Source organism: Balaenoptera musculus, chromosome 2 (assembly GCF_009873245.2).
Source record: "Balaenoptera musculus isolate JJ_BM4_2016_0621 chromosome 2, mBalMus1.pri.v3, whole genome shotgun sequence".
Lineage (NCBI taxonomy): Eukaryota > Metazoa > Chordata > Mammalia > Artiodactyla > Balaenopteridae > Balaenoptera > Balaenoptera musculus.
The window spans coordinates 83,142,177-83,159,406 of NC_045786.1; the positions used below are offsets into that span (position 1 = coordinate 83,142,177).

The 17,230-nt window shown below is 34.2% G+C and overlaps 1 protein-coding gene across 4 annotated transcripts in view; it reads left to right on the forward strand.

The window, feature by feature from the left end:
* FAM227B (family with sequence similarity 227 member B) overlaps window positions 1–17,230 on the forward strand; it is a 268,773-nt gene that overhangs the window by 31,046 nt on the left and 220,497 nt on the right. For all 4 annotated transcript variants that reach the window (XM_036842850.1, XM_036842849.1, XM_036842847.1 and 1 more), the window contains exons 4-7: window positions 1,063–1,130; window positions 5,789–5,824; window positions 6,290–6,394; window positions 10,152–10,250. In XM_036842850.1, coding sequence (XP_036698745.1) covers window positions 1,063–1,130; window positions 5,789–5,824; window positions 6,290–6,394; window positions 10,152–10,250 — 308 coding nt within the window. The remainder of the gene's footprint in view (window positions 1–1,062; window positions 1,131–5,788; window positions 5,825–6,289; window positions 6,395–10,151; window positions 10,251–17,230) is intronic.

Consider the following 17,230-nt stretch of genomic DNA (forward strand, 5'->3'; position numbering starts at 1 on the left):
CTGTGTATTAAATAAATATAATAGTTATATAGCTATTTAATATCCTTTTTTGGACCTTGAGTTTTCAAAATCTGAGAATGTGTTTAAATACAATACTATTAAATTCACTACTGTTACAATTTTCTTATTGATTTTTTTTTTTTTTTTTGACTGCATTGGGTCTTCGTTGCTGTGTGTGAGCTTTCTCTAGTTGCGGCAAACGGGGGCTACTCTTTGTTGCATCGCAGTGGCTTCCCTTGTTGCAGAACATGGGCTCTAGGCGTGCAGGCTTCAGTAGTTGTGGCATGCAGGCTCAGTAGTTGTGGCATGCAGGCTCAGTAGTTGTGGCTTGCAGGCTCCAGAGTGCAAGCTCAGTAGTTGTGCCACATAGGCTTAGCTGCTCTGCGGCATGTGGGATCCTCTTGGACCGGGGCTCCAAACTGTGTCCCCTGCGCTGACAGGCAGATTCTCAAGCACTGTGCCACCAGGGAAGTCCCTTATTGAATTTTTAATTATTTTAATTTTAAAAAATATTTTTGAAATTATACAAGCTACATATATATAGTCGTGTGTGGCTATATAAACATATAGGGAGAGAGAGAGCACATGTGTATGCTTTTAAAAAATAATTTTCTATATATTCATTGTCCTCAATGTGTAAATATCAGAGCTTGGACTCAAGTCTAGGTTATCTGACTTCAAAGCCCCCCATAGTCTTTCACTGGGCCATGCTCTAAAGTACTGTACTGTATTGAATATAAGGTGACCGTGAAACAACCAAATGTAAGTGGCTCAGCTGTTTGAAAAACATGGGCTTGTTCAGTAGTAAAGGATTAAGGTAAAACTTTGGATATAGGAATAAGTACTAAAGATATATTAGTTGGAGCGTGACATTTCTAAATAGCAAAAGGAAACAGGAGATATAATTATTCAACTAAGACTGTGTGTGTCTAGCATTATGGCTGTCAAAATAGTTGATCTCATTGAATGGTTTTATATATAATCTACTTAAAGTATTTAAATTTTTTCAATTTTAAAGGCTATTTATATATTTATATGTTGTGAATTCTCATTTTTTTAAAGGTTCTCATGGAAAATTGGAACAATATAAGGCATTTCTAAGGAATTACCGTAAGGAAAAGAAGATAATGGTATTGTATTTGTTTTCATCTTCCTTAAAAAATTATATTTTCACAGAAAATATAATCACTATAATTTCATAGATAAGTACTAATAACATTAAAAAATTTCCTTTTAGTCTTTTATCATCTATCTATCCCTGTGTTTTTAAAATATTTGGACTCATATTTTTCTTTACACACTCAATATGAGTGTTGGCATTTTCACATCACTACAAGTTATTTGAAGACTTATATTTTCATCCTCTGGTTATTTAAAAATTTATAACATCTTAGGGATACAGGTCCTATATCAGTCATTTTCCTTTAGGAAAAAAATAAGTTATTTTTACTGCCTGTAGAATTACTTTGTTAATTTTTTAAAAAAATCTCTTTGAGAGTTTGATTAGAATTATATTTTGAATTATTTTGAGAAACTTAGTCCTTTTCAAAAATACATTCTCAAATTAAAGCTATAAAGACTTTAAGTGCTACCACTTGTCCATCCACCTCCTTAAATGTTTTTTAAATTTCAAAATTACTTTTTATGTTTTTTTCCTGATTATGACTAAGGTAGTCATTTTAGAAAATTAAAACAGATAAGCACTAAAAAGGCAAGCATCTTAATTTTATCATTTATAAATAAATTACATATATCTCACTATTGTCATTTTCATTGTTCTTTAAAAATTTTTTAGAAAATTGAAATTAAACTGTATTTCTAATTCATTAAATGTTTTATGGAATTTTCATCATTAAATATCATTCTACATCATTTCAAAAATAAACTAATGTAATAGCCCTTTTGTTGGACGTTTAGGTTAGTTTTCATTATTCATTATTATTTACAAAGGTGCTGTGAACATATTTGGAGCTAAAAATTGTGCTTATGCATGATTATTTTCTTAATATAAATTTCAGAAGTGGAACCACATGGGAAAAATGTAAAAAGCTAAGTGTTTTGATACATACTGCCAAAATGTTTTCTAGAAAGGTGGCATCAATTTGTATTCGTAACAAAAGAGTTTGTGATTGATCCCTTACCCATCCCCTTGTCAATATTTAATATTATATTTTTTAATGTTTGCAAATTGATAGGCATAAATGTTATCAGTTGCATACATTTCACTAATGAAGTTGATTTTTTAGGTTTTTATTAGCTTTTGTGTTTCTATTATTATGAATTGCCTATTTATGAACTTTGGGCATTTTTTAGCTGTTCTTCTATTTCTAAGAGCTGTTTATGCTTTAAAACTATTAACCCTTCTCAGTAGCATATGTTATACATACTTATATTACTTTCTTGGTTGCCTTTTAACCCAAAAGTATTCTTTCACTGTATAGAATTTTATATTTTCATGAATCTATAATTTTTTATTGAAATCTTCTGCCTTTAGTGCCATAATATTAAGAAAGCTTTCTTCATTACAAGATCATACATATATTCACCTGTGTTCTCTTATATTGTTCTTACAGATTTATTTTTTTGTGTTTAACTCCAGTGTTTATTTTTGTGTAAGGGAGTAAAACATAAGGATGTTATTTTAGGTCTATCAGTAGATTTGTGTGCTTTTTTTAAGATTTATTTTTTTATTGAGGTAACATTGGTTTATAACATTATGTAAGTTTCGTGTGTACAACATTATATTTCTACTTCTGTATACCCTACAGCATGCTCACCACCAAAATACAGATTCTGCCTGTCACCACATATTTGATCTCCTTTACTCATTTAGCCCTCCCCACTACTCCTTCCCCTCTGGTAACCACTACTCTATTCTCTTTATATGTGTTAGTTTTTCGTTTGGTTTGGTTTGTTCATCTTTTTTGGTTTGTTTTTGCTTTTGTTTTTTGTTTTTATATTCCACATATACTAACGTAAAAACGTGTGATTTTCTTCATATAAGTTCTACACATTCCCTGTTAAATGTATTCCTAGGTATCTTAAATTTTTTATTACTAATGTCCATGAAATTAGTTTTCCATTATGTCATTAAATGGGTTATTGTTGGTATATAGGAAATTATTATTGGTATAGGTATATTACTCAACAATGTTACCAGTTTCTCATCTTGTCTGACTGACTCAGAAAGAATGCTAGTACTTTGCTATTAGGTACAACTTTAAATGTTTAGATAGCTTTTCTTTCAGATTAAAGAAATTTACGTTTACTCCAAGTTTATTAAAGATATATGGATGTGGGTATAGATGTAGATTAAATATTAGATTTGAATATAGATATCACTGTGCACAAAAACTAAAAACATCTTCATGGTTTGAAATAGAGAGGAAAATAATCCACTGTGATGATAGCAAAAGCTATTTTAAGCCTTTCATGTGTGAATGTGGCAGATTACATTAACAGCTTTTCAGAAGTTGAACCATTCTTATATTAGGATATATTTTTCATGCATTACTGGATTTGGTTTGCTCTTTGGATTTTACGTCTGTGTTTGATAAGTTATGATTATCTTTTTTGGTTTTGGTATAAAAATTATACAAACTTCAGAAAATGAGTTCCTTAGCTTCATCTCTTTAGTCTATAGATAGTTTGTTGAATATAGGGATATCATTTGTTCTTGATGTTTGGCAAAAGTTGCTTGTGAACTTTTCTTGATTTTATTTATATTTTGCAGAGGGAATAGGTAGGTTGGTAGAAAAGCTGTCTGGAAGTTAACAGGCCCATAAATGCCAACTTGTGTAGATTGTCAAAACATGATATTCAGTGAAAAAAAGCAAGTTACCAAGTAATATGTACAGTTAATATCATTCCTTTAGATTTTAAAAACATACCAAAAGTCTGTATATTCTTTCTATATATATATACACATATATGTAGAAGTATTTTAATGGAATTGAGGGGGTGCAAACCAAACAAATGATAGTGACTATCTCAAGGAGGGGGAACACACGGTTTGAACTAGAGATCATGGTAAAAAGGGATCTAATTTTATATTTTATTATATGTAAACTTCATATTTTATCTTCAATAGTCTTAAGCAAATACTAAAATAACAGTAATCCATTCTGGGTTGTGGGAACATGGGAACACTGGTAGTCACATTATTCATTGTGATTTCTGAATTAATTTTCAAAAGAATTTCAAAAATTCTAATGAATTTTATCAGATGACTTTCCAGGATCTGTTGAAATGACCTTTAGATGAATTACACTAACAAAAGTTTTAATAATAATTTTTATTAAATATGTTTTTTGGCTGCATCGGGTCTTCGTTGCTTCACGTGGGCTTTTCTCTAGTTGCGGCGAGCAGGGGCTACTCTTCATTGCAGTGCACAGGCTTCTCATTGCAGTGGCTTCTCTTGTTGTGGAGTGTGGGCTCTAGGCACGTGGGCTGCAGTAGTTGTGGCTTGCGGGCTCTAGAGCGCAGGCTCAGTAGTTGTGGCGCATGGGCTTAGTTGCTCCGTGGCATGTGGAATCTTCCCGGACCAGGGCTTGAACCTTTGTCCCCTGCATTGGCAGGCAGATTCTTAACCACTGTGCCACCAGGGAAATCCAGGATTTTAACATGAATTATTTATATTTTTGTGGTATCTTTTCCAGGTTGTATGACCAAGAACTAGTTCTGTGTTACTATTACTCTGTTCCTTGAAAAGTGTTTCTTTGCTTCCTGCAGAATAAAGCCAGGACTTTGAGATTAACATTAACATCTTTCTAAATCTGACGCCGTCTTTAGTGACCAATTATATCTGTACCTGTCAAGCACACAGCCTTTTTTCTTATAATTGATCTCACTTTCCTTCTCTTTTTTATCCCTTTGCACATTTTTTAAAAATGCCAATAATGTGATCCTCTTTCATTTAGCAATCTGTAATCATCCTTTCAAATTGGTTTCCTATGTCTTCTCTTAAATAATATATGTATGTGTGTATGTGTATAAAATTTGCCTGTAAGCTTATGTATTTGGGGGAGGAAATGGGTATATGGAAAATAATAAACAATATATTAACATGTCGTCTAAATGATCAAAAACTAATTTATACAGAAGACTTCTTATTTTCTGTGTAAAGTAGTGCAGTGGACACAAAGATGTGCCTCCCAGATTCCCCTTCAAGGAAGGACCCGTTGCCCCAACTGCTAAGAGTGCTGTTAGGGGACACCCTTCAGCTGCAGCCCCTTCAAGGATTGCCTCTCACAGAGAGAATTTCCTCTCCCAAGTAAACGACCATCCAGGAGCCACTCACATACAATGACTAATCAAGTCGGAAACAGAAAGGCCTGGCAGTTTCAACCCAGTGCAGGACAACTACTATGGGTCCTTTCAGTTCACAAGCTCTGCTTAGGGTCAGGGCTGTTAGACTTGCATCATAGCTGACTTCTCAATCTTCCCTCTCCTCTTGCCTTCCATAGATATTGATCCCAAAGGCACTCCCAATAAACATTCCGAACGCTAAATTCCACCTCACAGTCTGTTTCCCAGTGGACCCAAACTGCAATAAGTAGTTTGTTTATATTCTATCATAGCCCTTATCTCTTTGTGTTTTGTATACGTATCTGATTCCTCTCTTGCCCTCTGACTAACTTGAGGGCAAGGAATATCTTTGCAATCCCAGCATTCTAGGCCTCAGTAAGAGATGCATACACACACACACACACGTTAACTGAACAAAGTTACAAAGTATAAAAATTCTTAAATTTAGAATTTTAAAGATTTTATTTTAAATGTTTTCCAGCTTTCAGATGACATGGAGACAAAGAAGGATATAGAGGTATTTACAATTTCTGTTTTATGAGATTATATATCAAAAGTATTATGTGGAGCTAAAAGAATGTTTACAATAAGATAGATACAGCTGTAAATTTAGATAGGGGCCCCAGGAAAGAAAGTTGGAAACAAATACAGAAGCGTTCTTTTTCTGCCTAGTCCATTTCTTTATGTGTAGTGTAGCTAAAATTCTTGGTAATTTGAGCTATGTCAAAATTAGTTCTGAAGTAATTGTTTTTACTTTTAGATTTGGCATATGAATATGTCAGTGCTCTTAATTTCATAGAAACAGATAATATGAAGATTTCTCTTAGGTGGGATAAATATATTTTACTTATTTTTAGTAAAAATATGTAAAATAATTATGTTAATGAATGATAGTTAAATATCTGTCTTCTGTAGTCATATGAGACTACTATACTGAAAAAAATGAAGTAATTCCTGTTCTGTGGTATTTCCCTCTTTCCAGGGTTGCAACTTCCCAGGATTCAGAACAAATGAGCTTACTCGACTACCCAGACATTTGAATGCTGAACGAATTTATCTTTTTATTTTAAAAGCCCATAACTTTGAGGTATGTAAACATTATTTTATTTTTATTGTGTGATATATTTTGAGAATATGATTTAATGAATTAGACCTTAATTTAAAGCTATGACAGAGTAGGTGTTAAGCAAGATTTAATTCTTTTGGGCATTAAGTCTGGCAGGAAAGACCAGTGACATTTTTAACGCCCTAATTTCCAGAAGAGAATGTATTAGATTCTGTGTTACTGCCTCAGGAGTCTGAGGTTGCCAGTGTGCATTGGCTTGGCATGTGGCTGTAACAGGTGTTTCACTCTCCCTCTTCCTGCTCTATAGCTCAGGAGATGTTAACCTGCTCATTTTGATCCCAAAATAATTTATGAGAGCCCTTCCCCACAACCCTACCTTTTGAACCTCCAAGTGTCTGGGGAATTTTTAAGAAATATCCCTACAGAGTAGCCAATTGATGAAAAACTGCAGGCATAGGAAGGTAACTAGATCATTGGACACTGATTGCCAGGGATAGGACGAGGGCTGAATGGTTACTGGTATTGATTTCCCACCCACTTAAATATTAAGCGGTCACCTAAAAAGGTTTCTGTTTCCTGGGGACTTGAACAGTGCTCTTTGTACCTCCAGGCAGATTCCTCTCGAGACAGTTCTCTAAGATGAACTTGGCCCCTAGTAGGCTCTCTTCCCATCCCTCACCCCCAGCTTTCCTGTGGCTCTTTCTTTCTCAACATAAAATCCCTGTTTTCTCTCCTGCTATAGTACTCTATAGTCCTTCAGAAGGAGTATAATCAACCATTAAATTTGGATGAATCAGCTCCAGCCATTATTTTCTGCCCATTTTCCCCTCTCTTCAAGATGAAAGAGAGTGTATTACTTTAGTGTTCCATCTTCAAGAGACAGTATTCCAAGAAATAATCTGATTAACCTGACTTGGGTCTCTTGTTTGCCCCTCAGTTAGGGAACCACAGAGCACCTCAGTTGAAAACTCCACCTAAAATGATTCAGTAATGACACTCTCTCTTATTTTCCATGCTAATACAGATGCTTTTCAATTCTCTTTTATGTTTTATGGGATTTGGGTGAGAGGGAAGGCTTAGTTTGCCGTCTTGATCACCTGATACCATTTTTTTTAGAGAAAAACAATAGATGGTAATTGTTATGCCTGGATCATGAGCTTATTTGTTACTTTCTCTGACTATTTTTTCCAAAGTTTCCTCAGGGAAAAGGTTTGACTGTAAAAAGAAATTCATACAAATTATAGTTAAAATAATCTTATAAATGTTCTAGACAATATAATCTTTTTAACTCTCACATTCTGTGTTCTAAAATGGGACTATATTTTAACTATGGATGCGTGTACAGTCACATAAACAAGGCATAGAAGTACAGCTATGATAAACGTTTCATATGGTTAACTTGGAGGACGCTGGCATTATTGAAAGAAGTAAGAAAGTGAGGAGTGTAAGTAGGTATGGGTTTGGGGGAAGGGGTGCACAGGATATGACAAGCAGCTGTGTGTAGGATATTTTGAGTTTGTGTACCAGTGGTATATCTAGGTATATATAACCAGTGTTTTATTTGTTAATACCCCTCCCTGATTTCAAAAAAGAATTTAAATTGGCTTGCTAGAGCATGCACAATGCAATGGCATTGAGATAGATGATGACATTAAAGTGAAGAGAAAATAAGTGTAGGAAAATAATATCAGAGGGAAGGTTATTTCATAGAAATGCTTATTATAACATCTGAAACTTGGAAAAAGAAGGTTAAAGGGTTACTGTTACATGCTTGAAGGTGAGGGAATCCGTGGAATTGACTGGATTCACGTAACCCCATCCAAATACATTCCTAAACATACAGTCATAGATTAAGTTAAGATAAAGTATAAATTATCCCCTTTACCACCCAGAACGGACCCTTGGCTACAGATGATGCTCAGTAAAGATTTTATTGAATTGAGTGAAAAGGGGCCTATATTTTGAGAAAGCTGAGCCACAAAGATACAGATATACACAAACAGAAATTCAAGAGAACATTAGAAGTAGTTTTATCCAACCTAGAATCTATATTAGGAGAAAAAGTTCCAAGTCAGATAATGTATAGGTTTTAAGGTATGTTTACATTTATTTGAATCAAAAAAGTATCACAAAAGGGTAGAGGGTGATGGAGGAAAGTACCATTTAACTTTTTAAGTTGGGTTTGGGGTTTTTTGGCTGATTTCTGTTTTTGATTGTTTTGACTAAATACTGATATATTTTAAAGAATTTGGAATTTTCCTGAAAAAGAAAGCTAGTGATACTAAACATAACCAAAACTTAGAATAGAAGCAATCATGCAGTTAGTTTACACTAAAAAGCATGTTTGCTTGAAATTTGCAAATAATTTCAACAAAAAATATTCAGATTTTCTCCTTTATTTTAATTTTCTACTTTTTTCTTTATGTACTTCTCATATGTTTTTGTAATTAAGAAGTGCTAAATAAGTTGAAACTGTTACCAATGTATATACTATACTTAGTGGCCTATGAAGGAGAAGTGCTCCCACAGTATGCATGATAAATAATCTCCTTGGTATAAACGTTTGCACGGTATCCTTTTTGTAGACTTGTACTTGAGGAACAGAAATTCATACCTATGGATTTCATTAAAAGAATTCTTGAACTCTACTGAATCTGGCATTACAAACTTTTAGTGAATAAAATAAAATGACTATTGAAGGTACCTATTTAAACCAAGACTTATAGTCTCTAGCAGTCATGGTAAATTAACTTTATGTGCCAATTTTGATGAATTGCTTGGAAAGAACACTATCTTTAGGGTCTAGACTTATGATGGGGCCCATTGGGTTAGAATCCCATGATTGTTGATACCTGTCTTCAGCATAAAAGGGAAATTGTTAACATATGTCTTGGATTTTTGCTATTCCTGGTCTAGCCTACACTGTCATTTCAGTGACTACTAATCAAATGTGATTATTGAGAATATGAAATATGCCCGGTGTGACTCAGCTGAATTTTTTTTTTATGAAGTATGGTTGGTTTACAGTGTTGTGTTAGTTTCTGGTATATAGCAAGGCAATTCAGTTATACATATATATATATATATATTCTTTTTAAGGTTCTTTTCCATTATAGGTTATTACAAGGTATTGAATATAGTTCCCTATGCTATACAGTAGGACCTTGTTGTTTATCTATTCTATATATAGTAGAGTGTATCTCTTAATCCCAAACTCATAATTTATCCCTCTCCCCTACTTTCCCCTTTGGTAACCATAAGTTTGTTTTCTATGTCTGTGATCAGCTGAATTTTTAAATTTTATTTATTTTAATTATATATAAATTTTAAAATTAATACTTGATTCAGTTATTGAACAACTTTCAATTATGGTTGAAACAAAATTACAATCATATAGTTTACAAAATCTAATTATGACCTAGTATTTATGATGAAAATTTATGTTCAAATTGAGATGTGCTATAAGTATAAAATATACACTATATTTCAAAGACCTAGTACCCAAAAGAATGTAAAATATTTCATTAATAATTTAATAACAATTATGTATTAAAATATATTTTAAATATATTTGGTTAAACAAAATGTCACTAAAATTTCACCTTTTACTTTTACTTTTTTAAAATGTTTATTAGAAAATCTATATATGGCTCACATTAAATTTCTATTAAGCAGTGGTAGTTTATAACTATTAAATACACACTCTTTATAAAGCCTATTTACAGTAACATGTCTTATAATATTATTAATTTGATCTCCATGTGTCTTTTTTCCATAGGGAAAAATTTTTAAAATCTGGAAGACTCATTTTCTCTCAGAAGCCTCTGTTGCTCTTTTGCATGATTCCTTTTGGTGGTGGTTTCTCCATAAATTTAAGGTATAATGATATTTTTTAAACTTCTTTTTTTAAAAGTTGATTTGCAGCATAATTAATTTTTCAGTAGAGGTAGCACTGGTACAAAAACTGTTTTTCTGATCCTGTCACAGAGCTTGGTTTTTTAGTATTCTGCACATGTTAGAAATCCTGTTTGAAATCTAGAGTTCTTTCAGAGAAGTTAAAACCTTAATATGGATTTCAAAGATCCAGAGTCTTTATTAATCAGAAAAAGATTAGTGAAATCAAACACTGTAGTGAGTAATAAAGTTGTAGCTTTACTCAATACTGTAATGTGCTGATGAACACGAAACAGAATATCCACTGCAAATCAGTGACATTGAGGGAGGTTTCACTTAGAAAACACTCTACAATATCAGATGGGGAGAGGGTCCTCACGTGATTCAGAAAGATAAAAGCTCTGCTTAGGATTAAAAAGAGAAAGACGTGGGTATCTGGGAAGCAATAAGAGAATGGAAATAAGCAGTACCCGAGTCTTACATTAGAGAATACGTGAGCCTGGAAAAAGTGGTGAATACCAATGACTGCCATGTGGCCTCTGGATCTAGAAGGATGGAAAGTAGGGTAACGCAGGGGATCGCAGTCTAAGCATTAAGAAGGTGTGCTACCCCATCAGGGGAGCCTAATAACAGGCTGAATTCTTCACCTCCCCACCTCAAATTACCCAAAGAAAACTGCTAATGGATTCTTTCATACCATGAAGGAATGGGTGTTACTAATTTTACATACAAACCATTTACATAGAGCTTCATGTTAGAATAATTAATGTAATTCTAGGTAAGATTATCTGTACTATGTTTCTATTATTGTTAGGAGTTGAATGAGGGATAGGAAGTGGTGTATCAGTTCTACAAAGGTAATTACATAGGGAAATTTGTGCAATCAGAGTTTCATTACCTTAAATTTCTTTCTCTAGATCTGAATCCCAAATTTATGTTTTTCCATGATAGAACATGAGAAGAAGCATTACTTTCCCACTTAAATCTGTTAGGATTATATATAGCAAGTTTTTGAAGGAAACATAATCTAGCAATGTTTCTAGTAACTTTGTCAAGCCATATAATATTATTTTGAACAAACAGATTTGACACAAAGATATTAATGACCCATTACATATATAGGATTATCCTTGGAATAAACAAGGATTAGAAATCTTTTCATCTTTAAGCAAGCTTTTCTCTAGAAACTACTGGCTTCCTAAAATTAAAATGCAGTAATTAAGTAATAATTTTTTTGACATCTTTATTGGAGTATAATTACTTTACAATGTTGTGTTAGTTTCTGCTGTATAACAAAGTGAATCAGATATATGCATACATATATCCCTATATCCCCTCCCTCTTGCATCTCCCTCCCACCCTCCGTATTCCACCCCTCTAGGTCGTCACAAAGCACTGAGCTGATCTCCCTGTACTATGTAGCTGCTTCCCACTAGCTATCTATTTTACATTTGGTAGTGTATATGTATCAGTGGTACTCTCTCACTTTGTCCCAGCTTACTTTTCCCCCTCCCCATGTCCTCAAGTCCATTCTCTACGTCTGTGTCTTTATTCCTTTCCTACCCCTAGGTTCATCAGAACCATTTTTTTTTTAGATTCCGTATATATGTGTTAGCATATGGTATTTGTTTTTCTGACTTACTTCACTCTGTATGGCAGACTGTAGGTCCATCCACCTCACTACAAATAACTCAATTTCGTTTCTTTTTATGGCTGAGTAATATTCCATTGTATATATGTGCCACATCTTCTTTATCCATTTGTCTATCGATGGACACTTAGGTTGCTTCCACGTCCAGGTTATAGTAAATAGTGCTGCAATGAACATTATGGTACATCACTCTTTTTGAATTATGGTTTTCTCAGGGTATATGCCGAGTAGTAGGATTGCTGGGTCATATGGTAGTTCTATTTTTAGTTTTTAAAGGAACCTCCATACTGTTCTCCATAGTGGATGTATCAATTTACATTCCCACCAACAGTGCATGAGGGTTCCCTTTTCTCCACACCCTCTACAACATTTATTGTTTGTAGATTTTTTGATGATGGCCATTCTGACCAGTGTGAGGTGATACCTCATTGTAGTTTTGATTTTCATTTCTCTAATGATTAGTGATGGTGAGCATCCTTTCATGTGTTTGTTGGCAATCTATATATATTCTTTGAAGAAATGTCTATTTAGGTCTTCAGCCCATTTTTGGATTGAGTTGTTTGTATCTTTGATATTGAGCTGCATGAGCTGTGTGTATATTTTGGAGATTAATCCTTTGTCAGTTGCTTCATTTGCAAATATTTTCTCCCATTGTGAGGGTTGTCTTTTCTTCTTGTTTATGGTTTCCTTTGCTGTGCAAAAGCTTTTAAGTTTCTTTAGGTCCCATTTGTTTATTTTTGTTTTTATTTCCATTTCTCTAGGAGGTGGGTCAAAAAGGATCTTGCTGTGATATATGTCATAGAGTGTTCTGCCTATGTTTTCCTCTAAGAGTTTGATAGTGTCTGGCCTTACATTTAGGTCTTTGATCCATTTTAAGCTTATTTTTGTGTATGGTGTTAGGGAGTGTTCTAATTTCATTCGTTTACATGCAGCTGTCCAGTTTTCCCAGCACCACTTATTGAAGAGGCTGTCTTTTGTCCATTGTATAATCCTGCCTCCTTTATCAAAGATAAGGTGACCATATGTGCAAGGATTTATCTCTGGATTTTCTATCCTGTTCCATTGATCTACATTTCTGTTTTTGTGCCAGTACCATACTGTCTTGATTACTGTAGCTTTGTACTATAGTCTGAAGTCAGGGGGCCTGATTCCTCCAGTTCCATTTTTCTTTGTCAAGATTGCTTTGGCTATTTGGGGTATTTTGTTTTTCCATACAAATTGTGAAATTTTTTGTTCTAGTTCTGTGAAAAATGCCACTGGTAGTTTGAAATGGATTGCATTGAATATGTAGATTGCTTTGGGTAGTATAGTTATTTTCACAGTGTTGATTCTTCCAATCCAAGAACATGGTGTATCTCTCCATCTGTTTGTATCATCTTTAATTTCTTTCATCAGTGTCTTATAGTTTTCTGGATACAGGTCTTTTGTCTCCTTTGCTAGGTTTATTCCTAGGTATTTTATTCTTTTTGTTGCAATGGTAAATGGGAGTGTTTCCTTAATTTCTCCTTCAGATTTTTCATCACTAGTGTGTAGGAATGCAAGAGATTTCTGTGCATTAATTTTGTATCCAGCTACTCTACCAAATTCATTGATTAGCTCTAGTAGTTTTCTGGTAGCATCTTTAGGATGCTCTACTTATAGTATCATGTCATCTGCAAACAGTGACAGTTCTACTTCTTCTTTTATGATTTGGATTCCTTTTATTTCTTTTTCTTCTCTGATTGGCTAAAACTTCCAAAACTATGTTGAATAATAGTGGTGAGAGTGGGAAACCTTGTCTTGTTCCTGACCTTAGAGGACATGGTTTCAGTTTTTCACCCTTGAGAATGATGTTGGCTGTTGGTTTGTCATATATGGCCTTTATTATGTTGAGGTAGGTTCCTTCTGTGCCTACTTTGTGGGTGTTTTTTTTTTCTTATTATAAATGGGTGTTGAATTTTGTTGAAAGCTTTTTCTGCATCTATTGAGATGATCATATGGTTTTTATCCTTCAATTTGTTGATATGGGGTATCACATTCATTGTTTTGCCTATATTGAAGAATCCTTGCATTCCTGGGATAAACCCCACTTGATCATGGTGTATGATCCTTTTAATGTGCTGTTGGATTCGGTTTCCTAGTATTTTGTTGAGGATTTTTGCATCAGTGTTCATCAAGGATATTGGCCTGTAGTTTTCTTTCTTTGTGACATCTTTGTCTGGTTTTGGTATCAGGGTGATGGTGGCCTCATAGAATGAGTTTGGGAATGTTCCTCCCTCTCCTATATTTTGGAAGAGTTTGAGATGGATAGGTGTTAGCTCTTCTCTAAATGTTTGCTAGAATTCGCCTGTGAAACCATCTGGTCCTTGGCTTTTGTTTGTTGGAAGATTTTTAATCACAGTCTAAATTTCAGTGCTTGTGATTGGTCTGTTTATGTATTCTATTTCTTCCTGGTTCAGTCTCAGAAGGTTGTGCTTTTCTAAGAATTTGTCCGTTTCTTACAGGTTGTCCATTTTGTTGGCATATATTTGTTTGTAGTAATCACTCATGATCCTTTGTATTTCTGCAGTGTCAATTGTTACTTCTCCTTTTTCATTTCTAATTCTGTTGATTTGAGTCTTCTCCCTTTTTTTTCTTGATGAGTCTATCTAATGGTTTATCAATTTTTTTATCTTCTCAAAGAACGAGCTTTTAGTTATATTGATCTTTGCTGTTGTTTCCTTCATTTCTTTTTCATTTATTTCTGGTCTGATCTTTATGATTTCTTTCCTTCTGCTAACTTTGCATTTTTTTTGTTCTTTCTCTATTGCTTTAGGTGTAAGGTTAGGTTGTTTATTAGAGATGTTTCTTGTTTCTTGAGGTAGGATTGTATTTCTATAAACTTCCCTCTTAGAACTGCTTTTGCTGCATCCCATAGGTTTTGGATTGTCGTGTTTTCATTGCCATTTGTTTCTAGGTATTTTTTGGTTTCCTCTTTGATTTCTTCAATGATCTCTTGGTTATTTAGTAGCGCATTGTTTAGCCTCCATGTGTTTGTATTTTTTACAGATTTTTTCCTGTAATTGATATCTAGTCTGATAGCGTTGTGGTTGGAAAAGATACTTGATATGATTTCAATTTTCTTGAATTTACCAAGGCTTGATTTGTGACCCAAGATATGATCTATCCTGTAAAATGTTCCATGAGCACTTGAGAAGAAAGTGTATTCTGTTGTTTTTGGATGGAATGTCCTATAAATATCAATTAAGTCCGTCTTGTCTAATGTGTCATTTAAGGCTTGTGTTTCCTTATTTATTTTCATTTTGGATGATCTGTCCATTGGTGAAAGTGGGCTGTTAAAGTCCCCTACTATGATTGTGTTACTGTCGATTTCCCCTTTTATGGCTGTTAGCATTTGCCTTATGTATTGAGGTGCTCCTATGTTGGGTGCATAAATGTTTACAATTGTTATGCCTTCTTCTTGGATTGATCCCTTGATCATTATGTAGTGTCCTACTTTGTCTCTTGTAATAGTCTTTATTTTAAAGTCTATTTTGTCTCACATGAGAATTTCTACTCCAGCTTTCTTTCTATTTCCATTTGCATGGAATATCTTTTTCCATCCCCTCATTTTCAGTCTGTATGTGTCCCTAGGTTTGAAGTGGGTCTCTTGTAGACAGCATTTATATGGGTCTTGTTTTTGTATCCATTCAGCCAGTCTGTGTCTTTTGGTTGGACCATTTAATCCATTTACATTTAAGGTAGTTATCGATATGTATGTTCTATTACCAATTGTTTTTGGTTTGTTATTGTAGGTCTTTTCCTTCTCTTGTGTTTTCTGCCTAGGGAAGTTCCTTTAGCATTTCTTGTAAAGCTGGTTTGGTGGTGCTGAATTCTCTTAACTTTTGCTTGTCTGTAAAGGTTTTAATTTCTCTGTCAAATCTGAATGAGATCTTTACTGGGTAGAGTAATCTTGGTTGTAGGTTTTTCCCTTTCATCACTTTAAATATGTCCTGCCACTCCCTTCTGGCTTGCAGAGTTTCTGCTGAAAGATCAGCTGTTAACCTTATGCGGATTCCCTTGTATGTTATTAGTTGTTTTTCCCTTGCTGCTTTTATTATTTTTTCTTTGTATTTAATTTTTGATAGTTTGATTAACATGTGTCTTGGCGTGTTTCTCCTTGGATTTACCCTTATGGGACTCTCTGCGCCTCCTGTACTTGATTGATTATTTCGTTTCCCATGTTAGGGAAGTTTTCAAATATAATCTCTTGAAATATTTTCTCAGACCCTTTCTTTTTCTCTTCTTCTTCTGGGACCCCTATAATTCGAATGTTGGTGCATTTAATGCTGTCCCAGGAGTCTCTGAGACTGTCCTCAATTCTTTTCATTCTTTTTTCTTTATTCTATCCCTGGCAGTTATTTCCACCATTTTATCTTCCAGCTCACTTATCTGTTCTTCTGCCTCAGTTATTCTGCTATTGATTCCTTCTAGAGTGTTTTTCGTTTCAATTATTAAGTTGTTCATCACTGTTTGTTTGCTCTTTAGTTCTCCTAGTTCCTTGTTAAATGTTTCTTGTATTTTCTCCATTATGTTTCTGAGATTTTGGATCACCTTTATCATTACTCTGAATTCTTTTTCAGATAGGTTGCCTATTTCTCTTCATTTATTTGGTGTTGTAAGTTTTTACCTTGCTCCTTTGTCTGTAAGATAATTTTTTGTCATTTCCTTTTTTTTTTTTTTGTTCTGATGGGTGGGGCTGTATTCTTGTCTTACTGGTTGTTTGGCCTGAGGCATCCAGCACTGGAGTTTGCAAGCAGTTGGATAGAGCCAGGTCTTGGTGCTGAGATGAGCACCTCCGGGAGGCCTCACTCCGATTAATATTCCCTGGGGTCTGAGGTTTTCTGTTATTCCAGCTTTTTGGGCTCAGAGCTCCCATCACAGGAGCTCAGGCCCGACCTCCAGGCTGGGAACCAAAATCCTTCAAACTGCATGGCATGGCAAAAAAAAAAAAAAGGTGCAGTACCATATCAAAGAATAAAAACCAAAATTTATTAGGAAAAATAAAAATATAATTGAAACAACTGCAACACAGTAAAATAAAACCACAACAGAAAAAAAAGTGGGGAGGGGGAACAAGCTAAAAGGAGAGAACAATAACAGAGTATAAAGAATAAAAGAAAATTAGAAAAATAAAAGATTTATTAGGAAAAATAAATATATAAATGAATCAACAAGGTAAAACAGAACCCCAATCTAAAAGAGGAAAAAAAAAAGCCTTGGCTATGGGGGTGTTTCAGTGGGGGTGGAACTTAAGCAGGGGTGGGGTTTTGTGTGTGGCGGGACTTAGGTGG